Below are 12,990 nucleotides of genomic sequence, written 5' to 3' on the forward strand. Positions count from 1 at the left end.
GGGGACACTGTTATGTTGAGCCAGGGTGTGTAATTCTATGTTTGTATTTCTATGTTGGCCTGAGTGACTCCCAATCAGAGGCAACGAGTGTCAGCTGGTTGTCTCTGATTGGGAGCCATATTTAACTGTCTGTCTTTCACTTTGTGTTTGTGGTTTCTTGTTCTTATTTGGTTTGTGTTAAACCGTAGACATCACGTTATCGTCCGTTGTTTTGATCGTGTGATCATTCTATTAATAAATATGTACGCATTCAACGCTGCACCTTGGTCTCTCCCTGACGATCGTGACAGAAGAAACCACCAAGATGTGACCAAGCAGCGTGTCCAGGAGCCATCGCCAGGGAGATCTCTAACAGATCTCCTTCGCCTCCTCGACTGGGTCAAGCCGGATGAGGAGGAGAGGGGCTTGACATTGTGGCAGAAGGGCGAACGGCTGGCGAGGGACATGGAGACCTTGGCCACAGGTAGGAGTGAAGCTCAGAACATTTTTAGGGGGGGGGCTAACGCCGTGGACGACGGGCCAGCAGGAGACCGTGGCAGAGCGGCCCAGCGGATTGGCAGAGGAGGCCGCCAGGTTACGGGGGCCAATGGTCGAAGAGGGGGTGGAAGATGTAGAGGCACGGCGAGAGGTACTGGCGTGTGTTGCCAGTCCGGTCCGGCCTGTTCCTGATCCCCACGTAGGGCCAGTGGTGTGTGTTCCCAGTACGGTCCGGCCTGTTCCTGCCACTCGCACCAAGTCTACGGTGCGTTTCGTCAGCCCTGTCCGGCCCGTTCCTGCTCTCCGCACCAAGTCTGTGGTGCGCGTCGCCAGCCCAGTCCGGCCCGTTCCTGCTCCCCGCACCAAGTCTGTGGTGCGTTTCGTCAGCCCTGTCCGGCCCATTCCTGCTCCCCGCACCAAGTCTGTGGTGCGTATCGCCAGCCCTGTCCGGCCCGCTCCTGCTCCCCACACCAAGCCAGTGGTGTGCGTCGTCAGTCCAGCACGGCCCGTGCCTGTTCCCCACACCAAGCCAGTGGTATGCGTCGTCGGTCCGGCACGGCCCGTGCCTGTTCCACTGGTGCCTGGTCCGGCACCGGTCAGATGCGTTACGCCGGAGCTAGAGCAATCCGCTCCATCAGTGTGCAGTCCAGCTCCGGCCAGCGGGGCCAGACCGGACCAGGGGTACTTTGGGGGGTTGGAGAGGGAGTGGGGATCAGGCCCGGAGCCGGATCCGCCGCCAAGGCGGAGTGCCCATCGGTCCCTCCCCTGTGGTATTTAGTTGGCGCGGTCGGAGTCCGCGCCTTTAGGGGGGGGTACTGTCACGCCCTGGCTCTGGGGACACTGTTATGTTGAGCCAGGGTGTGTAATTCTATGTTTGTATTTCTATGTTGGCCTGAGTGACTCCCAATCAGAGGCAACGAGTGTCAGCTGGTTGTCTCTGATTGGGAGCCATATTTAACTGTCTGTCTTTCACTTTGTGTTTGTGGTTTCTTGTTCTTATTTGGTTTGTGTTAAACCGTAGACATCACGTTATCGTCCGTTGTTTTGATCGTGTGATCATTCTATTAATAAATATGTACGCATTCAACGCTGCGCCTTGGTCTCTCCCTGACGATCGTGACAATAATAATAATAAGATGAAGTATGTTGACGATTTAAAGTGGGGACTCTTCCTTCACAAGCCCCACTAATAATAACAAAAAGTCAGAAATAATTTGTACAATATTTAAAGTGTGGCTGCTTTCGCAAGCCACATTAATAATTACTTCCTATTGTGATGCAGGTGTCTTAAAAAGCAAACAAACAGAAAAGTTTCATTCATTTGATAAATTAAACTCTAGAGATCTCTAGAACTCTTGGAAGTTTATATTTAAGTTTATATATATGTCAGAATAATGTCACTTATACCGGAGATTTAAACTGGTAGTGGTTGGGATTTATAAAATTATTATACTGCTTATGGATGTGTTATAATTTCTTTATGTAGGTACACTTCAAATAAAGGAAGGTTAAATTCCTTGGTGTCGGCCAGGCAATCAGCGGTCCATAATAGAACGCTATGAAAAACTTACCTGATCAGAATCATTGACCGTGATCTTCAGACCACGGATGATCTCTCCCTCCGGAGGGTGTTCATACATTGTCATCTCAAACATGTTCTGCGGTCCATTCTCCCCATAGAAGGTGGGGGGATGGTTGTTTAGGTCCACCACCCGGATCACGACCGTGGTGACCTCATAGTCCATGAGGTTCCCCTCAGGGCTGACCTCAGAGGCCTGGACAGAGAGAGATGATTATTAGACCCTTTTCATAGCATGAAGTCTGAACCTGGTTTGAACACATTTACTGTTAAGCCTTGTTCACACTATAGGCCTTAATACTCAAATCAGTTTTGTTTTGGAATACTGACTGTCCAAACAGCAAGTGACCAAATCAGATTTGGGTGTGTTCAGACTGTAGTCGTTTACTGACGTGGCTGTGCTAGTTGTCATGGTAATGGCGGTGGGTGTGTATGCAGTGGCGTAAGATGATTGGTGGTGGTGCTCATGCTTCTTCTCATTCAGAAGTTGTTGTGTAACAAGCTAAAGTGACAACAATCCCTGCCATGGAAATCTCCCAGTTGCTTTTAATGTTCAAAATCATAGTGTAAGAACACATTTAAACCCTCAAAGGATAAGATGATCCATCTTTCAAAACAAGTTCTTTTTGGATAGCCACAGCAGTAAACTATCTAGCTAGGTAGGTGTTTCGCTTGCTAGCACATTCACTCATTTGTTTGTAAACAATTCACAAGCTAGTTAACTACCACATGTTCTTGTCAAACTGTCAATAGATTAGCTAGCAAACAACAAGAAATACCAAATAACAGTCTAAAAAACACACACACACGTCATTACTATGACAACTAGTGTAGCCATGTCAGCAAATGACTTCTGTCTGAACACACACAAATCCGATTTGGTCACTTGTAACTTGCTGTTTGGACAGTCAGTTTTCCAAAACGGATTTGAAAAACAAAACTGATTTGAGTGGGCTTCCGGTGACGCAATTTAGGAAACGGCTGCCTGATTTTTCGTACTTCACATCGGTTGGGTATGATCCCCATAAATTAAAGTATTTACTCTGAGTATTATAGTAATTTACACTAAAATGGAAAAGGGGAAAGTAGGAAAAGGTTGTGGAGCTACAACGACCGTCCATAACAAAATAGGAGAAGCTAAAATCGTCAACGAAACAGAGATGGCTAATGATAGCACAAACGAGATAGCGGAAGCAAGCTAGCAGCAACAAAATAACCTCTTTTTGTGAGGTGATAAAGGAAGAATTACGCGAGGCGCTCGCTGGATTTCGAGAGGAACTTCGGGAAGATGTACAAAAATAACTAAATGAGTTCAAGAAGGACATTAAACAGAAACTCAAAGAAAACAAAGAAGAAATACACAGCATATCTACAAGAATGGGGGTTGCAGAACAGCGCATTGGGGAAACGGACACATGGAACACTGAGGTCAAGGACGCACTTGTACAGTCTTGAAAAGCCATCACGCACTACAGGCAAAGGTAACCGAACTCTAAGGTTTTTCACGGCGTAAAAACAGACTTTATTCCGTGGCCGAGGGCACAGAAAAATAATCAATGCCCAAATTTGTGGAGGGTCTATTTAAAGAAATACTTGAAGACGACACTGACTTGGGAATCGAGAGAGCACACCGAGCTCTGGCCTCAAAACTCCCCAGCGGCGCCCCACCAAGATCCATAGTAGTATAGTTCATACAATTCTCATTCAAAGAGAAAGTCCTCTGCGCAGCCTGGAAAAAGCCTGTTAACTTCCAAGGCCAACGATGTGTTCTTTGATCATGACTACGCAGGAGAGATACTGAAAAGAAGGAAGGAATACACCCCTATCAAGAAGGCACTAAAAGAGAAAGGGATTCGCTTCCAAACACCATTCCCAGCAAAGATGCGAGTATTCCTGGATAATGGCCCGGTTTCATATGAGCATGCAGACGAGGCGGCTGAGGATCTGAAGTCGAGGGGCATCCCACTGGAGTATACCGCCAGGTGAAAGGAGTCTTCACCAGCGGAAAGACTCGAGCCGCTCCTCCCATGGACCTCGGTCGTCGAGAGGACGTTCACATTCGAGAGAGACTCAAGCATTTCCAACGAGAAGATGGAAGACACTAAATCGGATTTAACGGACTTAATAGTTACCGCGAGCTGTTAAACATATTGGGTTGTTACAGCTGACATTGCAATAGGTAAAACGGCTCCCCTATTTTTCACCACTACTATGTAAGGGTGAGTAGCCAAAGGTATGTGGCCTTTATGGACAAATTAGGTTTGGTCACGTTAATTACAGATCTATCGGCTAATGACAAATGACAAAAACAAAAACACATAGACTCTACACACCCTGGCTCAACATATTAGAGTCCCCAGAGCCAGGGTGTGACACTGGGGCCTTTCAGAACAGGTGTATGTATACTGAGATCATGTGACAGATCATGTGACACTTAGATTGACACAGGTTGACTTTATTTAACTAATTATGTGACTTCTGAAGGTAATTGGTTGCACCAGATTTTATTTAGGGGCTTCTTGGCAAAGGGGGTGAATAAATACACCACTTTTCCGTTATTTATTTTTTTGAATTTTTTTAAACAAGTTATTTCTTTCATTTCACTTCACCGATTTGGACTATTTTGTGTATGTCCATTACATGAAATCCAAATAAAAATCCATTTAAATTACAGGTTGTAATGCAACAAAATAGGAGTAACTCCAAGGGGGATGATTACTTTTGCAAGGCACTGTATAACATTATATCAGTTGCAAGACTTTTGTATAATAAATTAAATTGGAAAATTCTACGTTTTGAATCTGGTGTCGTTTTGTCAGCTCATAAACCATGTATCATGGAATCGGTATATCGAAAATCTCTTTCAACTATTTTGCAATCTATATTGCACAGCTGAAAATTTGTTGGTCCATAAATGAAACTGGTATACCAATTTTGGTAATTAATGTAGGGCCGACAGACAAGTTCCTTACTTTTTCCCCCTTCCACCTTTGCGGTAATGCTGTAATTAGTTGGTCGTAATTTTGGCTAGCGCAGACATGGTAATATATTTTAGTTAGCTGCATGTGTGACATAACTCCACCAGTATATTTTTGATATAATTTACAAAGATTATACCTTTTTATTTTTTTATTCTAAAAAGTAATGTTTTTTTTAATCAATTCGTATATTTTAGTTTTACCATAATACAGTGGGGAAAAAGTATTTAGTCAGCCACCAATTGTGCAAGTTCTCCCACTTAAAAAGATGAGAGAGGCCTGTATTTTTCATCATAGGTACACGTCAACGCTGACAGACAAAATGAGAAAAAGAAATCCAGAAAATCACATTGTAGGATTTGTAATGAATTTATTTGCAAATTATGGTGGAAAATAAGTATTTGGTCAATAACAAAAGTTTCTCAATACTTTGTTATATACCCTTTGTTGGCAATGACACAGGTCAAATGTTTTCTGTAAGTCTTCACAAGGTTTTCACACACTGTTGCTGGTATTTTGGCCCATTCCTCCATGCAGATCTCCTCTAGAGCAGTGACGTTTTGGGGCTGTCGCTGGGCAACACAGACTTTCAACTCCCTCCAAAGATGTTCTATGGGGTTGAGATCTGGAGACTGGCTAGGCCACTCCAGGACCTTGAAATGCTTCTTACGAAGCCACTCCTTCGTTACCCGGGCGGTGTGTTTGGGATCATTGTCATGCTGAAAGACCCAGCCACGTTTCATCTTCAATGCCCTTGCTGATGGAAGGAGGTTTTCACTCAAAATCTCACGATACATGGCCCCATTCATTCTTTCCTTTACACGGATCAGTCGTCCTGGTCCCTTTGCAGAAAAAAACAGCCCCAAAGCATGATGTTTCCACCCCCATGCTTCACAGTAGGTATGGTGTTCTTTGGATGCAACTCAGCATTCTTTGTCCTCCAAACACGACGAGTTGAGTTTTTACCATATGACATTCTCCCAATCCTCTTCTGGATCATCCAAATGCACTCTAGCAAACTTCAGACGGGCCTGGACATGTACTGGCTTAAGCAGGGGGACACGTCTTGCACTGCAGGATTTGAGTCCCTGGCGGCGTAGTGTGTTACTGATGGTAGGCTTTGTTACTTTGGTCCCAGCTCTCTGCAGGTCATTCACTAGGTCCCCCTGTGTGGTTCTGGGATTTTTGCTCACCGTTCTTGTGGTCATTTTGACCCCACGGGGTGAGATCTTGCATGGAGCCCCAGATCGAGGGAGATTATCAGTGGTCTTGTATGTCTTCCATTTCTTAATAATTGCTCCCACAGTTGATTTCTTCAAACCAAGCTGCTTACCTGTTGCAGATTCAGTCTTCCCAGCCTGGTGCAGGTCTACAATTTTGTTTCTGGTGTCCTTTGACAGCTCTTTGGTCTTGGCCATAGTGGAGTTTGGAGTGTGACTGTTTGAGGTTGTGGACAGGTGTCTTTTATACTGATAACAACTTCAAACAGGTGCCATTAATACAGGTAACGAGTGGAGGACAGAGGAGCCTCTTAAAGAAGAAGTTACAGGTCTGTGAGAGCCAGAAATCTTGCTTGTTTGTAGGTGACCAAATACTTATTTTCCACCATAATTTGCAAATAAATTCATTAAAAATCCTACAATTTGATTTTCTGGATTTTCTTCTCAATTTGTCTGTCATAGTTGACGTGTACCTATGAGGGAAATTACAGGCCTCTCTCATATTTTTAAGTGGGAGAACTTGCACAATTGGTGGCTGACTAAATACTTTTTTTCCCCACTGTATCTGTTGTATTATTTTTTCTGTCTTTTCTGGTGGATTAAACAGAAATTGCAACCAACTTTCTATGGCTTTTACTTTTTTAAGCGATATTTTGGAGATTATTTCATTTTAAAATAAATGAAAGTGGGAGGTTTGTAATCTGAATAAAGGGAAAAGGCCATTCTTCAACAAGGGGTGAAACAGTCTTACTAATTTGCTAGAGAATCAGTTCAGATTTATGTATAACTTTTGTATGACTGAAGCCTTTAGTGAGAGGTCTAATGCTTTAACATTGATAGTATTGTATGAACAAAGTTAAATCTGTTAGATAGGTAACTCTTGGTGCCACATGGTGCCACAGATTCTGAATGCCAAGGATTCCATTATGTCGAGGGAGTTTACTAGGGTTTATCTTAGAATGATTGATAGATGGAATATACTGACTTGGGGTACAAGGTAATAACATCAGAGTGGGGAGTGCCCACTGATGGTTACCAGTTGTTGTTGAAGAAATGTGTAACATGAAGTATATAAACTGAGAGATTTCCTTTGTCCAGAGTTCGGATGACAAGAGGCGAAGCATGTGCCGTGTTAAATTAACCCGGTACCGTAATCAATTAAATACTTTGCTTCAACTCTCCATCTAAGTGTTAAATATCTTCTTGCATCATGAATTACTTGATACCAGAGAAACTCGTCTTAACAAATATTTAATTATTTCTACCCTCCTAATTCATATTCAATATATAAATAGGCTCGTTTGATTTTGTATGGCTTGCTGTTTTGAATAAAAATTAATATTCTTTGCACATATAATTTTAAAAAACAAGTCGCTATGTGTAGGCAAGGCCATAAGCAAATAGGAAACTAGGATATGACAAAATAATTAATCAGGGTGATTTTTCCACAAATAGACAGTTGTTTTCCTTTCCATTGTAGCAAGATCTCATCTATTTTTGCTAACTTTCTATAAAAATGTATTGTAGTGAGATTATTTATTTATTTTGGGATATGAATACCGAGTATGTCCACATCACCGTCAGACTATTTTATTGGTAAACTATATGGTCATGTAAAAGTTGTATTTTTTTGTGATCCTCTATGACGCTGTGGAGGGATGCAAATTGTGGATTTAAAAGAACATTAATCATCAGCGTACAATGACACCTTTGATTTTAAGCCCTGGATTCCTAGCCTCTTGATATTATTGTTGGATCTGATTTTAATAGCTAACATTTAGATGGCCATAATAAATAGATTTGGTGATAGTGGACAACCTTGTTTTACTCCTCTTGACAGTTTAATACTTTCTGAGAAGTAGCCATGATTTAATATTTTACATATAGGGTTAGTATACATAACTTTAACCCATTGTTTAAGAGATTCTCAAAAATTGAAATATTCCAGGCATTTATAAATAAATTCCAGGCCTGGTTTCCCAGATTTCTTATAGTGTTATTTTGTTTCCAGTACTTGTCTTATATTATCTCCAATGTGTTGTCCATGTAAAAACCTGTCTGATTAGGATGAATATTATTTGACAATACCTTTTTAATTCTATGCGCTAAGCATTTTACCAGAATTTCTGCATCAGAACACTGAAGTGTAAGGGAAATCAATTTTTTTAATGGACTGGATCTTTATATTTACCATTTTACCACTATTTCCCATCTGATAATCTACCATTTTATAGGAGTGGTTAAAACGTGCTAATAACGGTCCTCTGAGTACATAAAAAATGTATGCACACGACTGTAAGTCGCTTTGGATAAAAGCGTCTGCTAAATGGCATATTATTATTATGATTATGATTATTTTTACTACTATTATTATTTTTATTATTATTTGTATTATTATCAAAAAAAGGTTTGGTATACCTTAAAAGGTATGCCATCCATCCTTGGAGTTTTCCCGGACTTAAATGCATAAAACATTTCCTCCTCTGTAATTTGGCCTTCACATGAGTCTTTCTGTACAGCTGTTAATTTTACAATATTAATAGAAAAATATCCATACAATTAACTTTGGTTATGCTTAAAGTACTTTGCTTCCTTTTTCAAAATATCATTTGGTGAATCATGGGTTTATTTTTGGTAGCATTTCTATGTTGAACATGAAACAATTATTTGGTGAATTTTCCCCCATATTTCATTCAGTTCGCTTTATTTTTTATAATATATTACAGTTGATCTTTCTTGAATAAGTTCCTCACTTTCTTTTAGTTTTTCCTTTAACTTACTCTGTGCCTCTATGGTACAGTTTTTATTGCTGTCTATCTGTACTGTTAGTCCTTCTATTTATTTTGTTAATATGAACTCTTTTGACCTAAATTGCTTTTGTTTTAAAGACGAGTATTGAATTGCATGACCTCTAAAGACAAATTTATAAGTGTCCCATACAATAAGGGGATCTACTGTTGTTGTGGAAAATAACCACTATACTTTATTAACAATCAAAGTTCTTACAGAGTTTTTGTTGCATCAAGATATGACTTTATTAGAGTTTCAACAAAGCCGATGCAGGTCTGCAGAGTGGCACCCCCTCTTACTCTCTCCCTCCATCTTATATAGTCCCCTCTTCAGTTTCCCGCTCTTTTATTGCTCCACCCACTTCCTTTGTCTCTGAAGGCAGAGATGCTGCAATATATTTAATATTATTATTTTCCTTACTGTAAAAAATTACAGCATCCATGTAAATGTACAGCAGAGATGCTATAATGTTTTACATTAAATAAAATAGTACTGTGAATATATTACAGCATCTCTGCTGTAAAGCAAAATTACAGTATTAAGATGGCAACTTGGTGCCAGGATGATGTTGGAAATAGACAGTGAAATTCACCCTGAAATCTAAATGTAAGAAAAACAATACATTTGTACATAAAATACATTTATTCAAATTGGTAACAACATTACCAACAAATTAAACAACAGAATTGACAATAGAAATAACCACAGTTAATACATATGGAACCAAATAAGAGCATCATTACAACACTAATTTAAAAACGATATTGTGTGCCTGTGTGGGGGGGGGGGGGGATGTGGGGGAGAGAGAGAAAGAGCGGGAGTTAAAATTGAGATTGGGTACAATCCTAGATCTAAGATCAGGGGCAACTCTATTCGGGGTAAGGGGGTTCAGAGGCGGTGAAACATCCAACGCGACAGTTTGGGCAGGAGAGCATCCAGGAGAGAGAAGTCAGCGCAGCATTATATGTTCCTCACGGGGCGACGTAACAATCCTCCTCAGTTCTGATTTGTCAGCTCTTCTCACCCCTGGGACAGGCCTAGAAAAATATATAATAGAATGAGAGACAGAGAGCACCAGGGCTGTCACTCTGTGGGTAAAAAGACAGGTGACAAGGGACATATTAAGATGTTGTGTGTGTGTGTGTGTGTGTGTGTGTGTGTGTGTGTGTGTGTGTGTGTGTGTGTGTGTGTGTGTGTGTGTGTGTGTGTGTGTGTGTGTGTGTGTGTGTGTGTGTGTGTGTGTGTGTGTGTGTGTGTGTGTGTGTGTGTGTGTGTGTGTGTGTGTGTGTGTGTGTGTGTACTTACCTCACCTCGGCAGAGGTCTTCATTCAAACTCACTGAGCTCTTTGAAGAATGTGGCAATGTAGAGGTTGAGAACAGCTGGCTTCCTTTGGGCCACCTTGTCATGCACTTTGTCCCATCTTCAGGGTTCATCATTTTGGGTTGATTCAAACCAGGAATCTGTACAGCCATATATCCAATATATACTGAACAAAAATATAAACGCAACATGTAAAGTGTTGTTTCATGAGCTGAAATAAAACATCCCAGAAATGTTCCATACGCACAAAAAGCTTATTTCTCTCAAATGTTGTGCACACATTCGTTTACATCCCTGTTAGTGAGCATTTCTCCTTTGCAAAGATAATATATCCAACTGACAGGAGTGGCATATCAAGAAGCTGATTAAACAGCACGATCACTACACAGGTGCACCTTGTGCTAGAGAGAATAAAAGGTAAATCTAAAATGTGCAGTTTTGTCACACAGCACAGTGCCACAGATGTTTAAAGTTTTGAGGGAGAGTGCAATTGGCATCATTGAAATTGTTGCATTTTGCGTTTATATTTTTGTTCAGTATATGAAATCAATTGAGGCATTGAACAAATACAAATAAGACAGCTAGATACACCTACCTAAAACATTAGCTAACTAATAAAACATTGCTATAGTCTACACAATGCCACAGATTATTTCACCAGACTCACAACATTTTATGTTCTTTCTGTGCCACCAAACATTTGCATACTACTAGTAAAGTGAACAGTTTTAGCTAACACTGTAACATTATGGAACAATGTTATTTACATTAAACAAATGGTTAGCGGGGAGAGGCTATACGGACACTCCTGGCCTGCAAAACGTTGAAATGTTTGTTGTGTAGCTGAGAGCCGAATCACACAGGGCTGTGACAGCTAAGGAGGACACTGTGTCCCAGTGTTCTTGCCGTTCATGCTCTCCCCATTGAGTAGACTGTATCACAGTGACATCTAGATGGCTACCACTATTAGTTATTTCTTGTGTAGGCTGCTATCCTACTTCAAATATAATCCTGGGAGTGAAAAGAATTGGCCACGTTACTAGCTACCGCCGGCGACACTTTGTTACAGCTGCCCAGTGTCAAGCACCTTAGGTTGACAGGCACCTCGATACAACACCAGTGCACTAGTCATTCATTCATTGGATTAAGCGGCTCACGAGTAGTTTAATGGTGCACGGCATGTAAAATGCAGCCCATCAATCTGAAAACAAAACATTGCGCTGGTAATAATATGGCTAATATCTTTTGAACTGCTAGAAACAAGCCATTTTCTCTGAAGTAATGGTGAAAACACAGCGTCACGAAACTGCACTCAGTTTATTCTCTATGGCACTCGTCACAACTAAAAGCCTGTCATCACAACAAATATTAACTGGATGATTTTTTTGTAAGTCGCACAGCAATATATTTACGAGCAGTTTGGAGCAGATTGAAATGGCTTGTGTCAACTTGAGCTAGCTAACTAACTAGCTAGCTGGATAGCTAGTAAACAGAAGCCAGCTAGCTACCTAAGTTAGCTAAGAAAACATGCAAGATACTTATAAACAAGTCAAGGTACCTACCCAGCAGAAGCTGAAAATGTTCTTCCACTTCACAGCCGCTTCAAGAAGATATTTACTAAAATAGTCTGAGCTTCATATGTCTCACCTGACAGCATGATGTTCACGCCTGAAACTGATCATTTGAATCTACAGTAGACATAAGCTATTACTGTAAAGAAATACAGTATGTTAGAGTAATTTTTAAAGGAGGCTTCCAATTACAGTTAATAACAGTATTTTCCTGCATTTTACCCATAATTCAATGCTGTCTACACATTCATGCTGTAAAACACATGTACAGTATTGTACTGTGCATTCTACAGTGTTTTACTATTGAGATTACACAAAAGTATTACAGTGACGAGGAACACATATTCCATAACAAACAAACAAACAAACAAACAAAAACTCCTACTGGAGCAGCATATTACAGCCCACAGTTCTGTGTTATTGTGTTGCTACATCAACCTACCTTGACTTTCATGTTGAATATTTCCCTCTTCAGATAGATAGGGTAAGTCAGCAGACTGATAACCCCACTTGTTTTGTTGATGCCAAAAACACCATCTGTACCTGCATAGGACAGAGGAGAGATATCACAGTACGGTAGGGACATGTCATAGGGAGTAGGGATGTACTATAACATGTACACTGTACACACTTAGAAAAAAAAGTGCTAAGTAGAACCATACACAAAACAATTATGGGTTGTTTGGATGACCCAACTGCTGGGTTGCAGGCACTGGGTCACTTCGTTTTTTTCTTTAAAAAGAGCAAGGTTGGGTTGTTTATTCTGGGTTATTGATGCTGGGTTATTGATATATGACTCAGAAAGTCAGATCAGAAGACTGGAGACATGGCTTAGTAGGGAATGTGGCTTTCAGATAGTTATTTTTGGTGACCTGTGAGAGTAAATTTAATTCCTGTTAATCTGTTCTGTTGTATTGTTAGCGCATGATAATAAGGGTAAGGTTGTGAAGCAGTTATGAAGCTTTTATGAGGCTTACAGAAGTGTATGTGTTCCTTAAGAGCCTTGCATGTCCCAATGTTGGGATATTTACCACATTATTACAATATGTAATTA

At 40.8% G+C, this 12,990-nt stretch overlaps 1 protein-coding gene across 1 annotated transcript in view; it reads right to left on the reverse strand.

The window, feature by feature from the left end:
* Positions 1–12,990, reverse strand: part of LOC311110742 (cadherin-related family member 1a-like) — a gene marked incomplete at both ends in the record, with an annotated part of 205,737 nt that overhangs the window by 91,041 nt on the left and 101,706 nt on the right. Inside the window, 2 exons of the mRNA XM_084153300.1 lie at positions 2,049–2,252; positions 12,379–12,479. Of these exons, the coding sequence (XP_084009426.1) occupies positions 2,049–2,252; positions 12,379–12,479 (305 nt within the window). The remainder of the gene's footprint in view (positions 1–2,048; positions 2,253–12,378; positions 12,480–12,990) is intronic.

This window comes from Coregonus lavaretus (genome assembly GCF_964263955.1).
Source record: "Coregonus lavaretus genome assembly, chromosome: 36".
Lineage (NCBI taxonomy): Eukaryota > Metazoa > Chordata > Actinopteri > Salmoniformes > Salmonidae > Coregonus > Coregonus lavaretus.